The following is a 2,527-nucleotide window of genomic DNA, read 5'->3' as shown; positions in this document are numbered from 1 at the left end:
TCTCTGATGGTAAAGCTGCCACTGAATATGTCTTGGACTTTATTTACATCAATTAAGAAGAAATACAAACAGTATGACACTCGATGGTAATTCTGTATGGAGTGCAGTTCTCAAAAAACTGAGTGACTGTGCAAGAAGTAGAAGAGTAAGGAAAGCCACCAAGACACCCAGACAACCCAGAAGAAATTATAGGTTTATGTGGCTGTGATTGAAGAAATTGTGCACAGTGCAAATTTTGCATTTTGCGTCACCACTCTTAGCTTAGAGCGGACAAGGATATTCTTTCACCAAAACAATTCAAATTTAGACTTGCATCTTCGATGTACCTTCTGGCAATTTGTAGCTAAATTTTCAGGTCTTCTTTTTAAGAAAATCTTCCTCTATACCACTTCATCATGAAGCTGTATAACTGGGGATACAATACTGTATGTTTTATATTTTTAAACAAACATGACTTCCTTTTGTGACTTCTTCATAACACCACTTATACCAATCAATCACAAATATTTTACTGATCAAAATAAACTTTAGAGCATCTCTCCAGCCATATTCATACAGCATAAAATACATTTTACACTGTTTTTGCTGTTTTTGATCTTTTTCCAAGCTTCTCCAAAAGTTAATCATCTAAGCATATCTGCCCAAATAATATTCCTCCAAAGTGTGGCGAAAATCTGCCCAGCTGTTTTATAGTTATCTTGTTCATAGTCAGAGAGACTTTCAAATACAAAATCTGAGATTATATCAAAAAAGGTGTGCCAGTCGTTGGGCAATTTCAGACACATGAAAACATGGGGGTCAAATCACAGGTGTCTTAGAACATCTAGATCATTTCTCATCTAGCTTACCTAGATAAAACTTGGCAAGTCTGTCCTTGTATTGTGTAATGTGTCCTTGTATTGTTGTAAATTTTGTATTTCATTTGATTTTGGCAGTGGAAGTCATGGCTACTCCTGTGGTATTGCTGGAAGCCTTGGAGGATCTGGCAGATGGAGAGTTTAAAAGATTCAGATGGTTTCTGCAGCAGGCTGAGGTCTTGGAAGGCTTCCCAGCAGTCCCAAAGAGCCTGTTGGAGAACGCAGACAGACTGGATACAGTGGATCAGCTCACAGAGACCTACAACAAAAATGCTCTGGAGGTGATGATAAAGGTTTTAAGGAGGATCAACAAAAATGACTTGGTGCCACGTTTATCAGCATTAGGCAGCATTAGGAAACTCATGGTGGCTTACAATGACAGCATGAGGTTGATGCTGGGAATTCCAAGAAGGCAGGGGCGTAGGCAGAAATCATAAAATTGGTGGTCCCAGAAAAAATCAGACGGGCCCAACCTTTGGGGATGTAGGTAAGGTGTAGGTATTATAATACACCGTTTGAAAAAGTATGCCTCGTTTGGACATCGCAAGCAACGTTATCACTTAGCCTACAGCACTGGCAAAGTGAGCACACAGACATGACACGTCAGACACAAGTACTCTTCATGGATAATGCAAGCTGCAGTGCAGCACCCCACACACATTCAGTGCAAGTCTGGTAGCCTACTTGGCTGGGCCTAAACCCAAAATGTCAATAGGTATTTAAATAAGGCATTGTTTCAAAAATGAATTCCAAGTTTAATGATGAACACATCTCAGCCAACTGCACAGACGCTGTGTGCACAGTTAGACGCAAAGTGTCAGACACAAGCACCCCATGGACAATGCAAGCAGCAACGCAACGCTTAGTCATGTAAAGTCCTTTAAAATAAAAATTCAAAATATATCCGCAACATGAAAACAGGTTGGCTCGGCGGCCAAATTATGAAATTGATAAACAATGGAAACCATGGCTCAGCGGCCAAATTAAAAACCATCAGAATGGACACCAACATGATTCGTGGCAGTTGCAATATAATATTAACAATTAGGCCTATTTAGAAGAAAAAAGTAATTAATGGTCTCACACTTACATTTGACAAATCCTTTTAATGTATGCTACAGCAGGAGACGACAGGGTTTTTTGTTGAACTCTCTTATCATGTCATCATAGTCCAACAATTCAGTCAGTTCTCTTTTAAGGGGAAGCACGAAGAGTGCATCCAGTCTGTGAGTCAACATGGATGTTCTGGTGGACGTTTTTATCCATTTAACAGTAGAAAACAGGCGTTCGACAGTGCATGTTGTTATTGGCATTGTGATGAGGGCCCGCAGAAGACTATTTATTTGAGGAAAAATGTGCTCCCTCGTTTATCGTGGGAGTTACGTTCAAAAATAACCCGCGATAAACGAAATCCGCGAAGTAGTCAGCGCTATTCTTTGCAATTATTATAGATGTTTTAAGGCTGTAAAACCCCTCACTACACACTTTATACACTTTTCTCAAACAGGCATTAACATTTTCTCACTTTTCTCTCCTGTGTAAACACTCTCTTTTTTCTTCTGGGCGAGAAGATTATAAACAGACACACGCAGAACACAATGCGCAGCTCTCCCTTCGCTCACTGCCTCCGGAGGTACGGATGCGGGACCCGCAAAGAATCCAAGTCCTCT

At 40.3% G+C, this 2,527-nt stretch overlaps 1 protein-coding gene across 1 annotated transcript; it reads left to right on the top strand.

The window, feature by feature from the left end:
* Positions 1-942: 942 nt before the first annotated feature.
* On the top strand, positions 943-1,318 carry LOC117527898 (pyrin domain-containing protein 1-like). Its single transcript, XM_034190403.1, has one exon. The coding sequence runs from the start codon at positions 944-946 to the stop codon at positions 1,292-1,294; it is 351 nt and encodes a 116-aa protein (XP_034046294.1). The 5' UTR covers position 943; the 3' UTR covers positions 1,295-1,318.
* Positions 1,319-2,527: the final 1,209 nt, after the last annotated feature.

The sequence above is a fragment of the Thalassophryne amazonica genome, chromosome 16 (assembly GCF_902500255.1).
Source record: "Thalassophryne amazonica chromosome 16, fThaAma1.1, whole genome shotgun sequence".
Taxonomy (NCBI): Eukaryota; Metazoa; Chordata; class Actinopteri; order Batrachoidiformes; family Batrachoididae; genus Thalassophryne; species Thalassophryne amazonica.
The sequence above is the reverse complement of the archived record's forward strand: the minus strand, read 5'-3'. Positions and strand labels throughout refer to the sequence as shown.

Coding starts and splice junctions, on each gene's coding strand:
- LOC117527898 (XM_034190403.1), top strand. CDS start 944: ATGGCTACTCCTGTGGTATTGCTGGAAGCCTTGGAGGATCTGGCAGAT.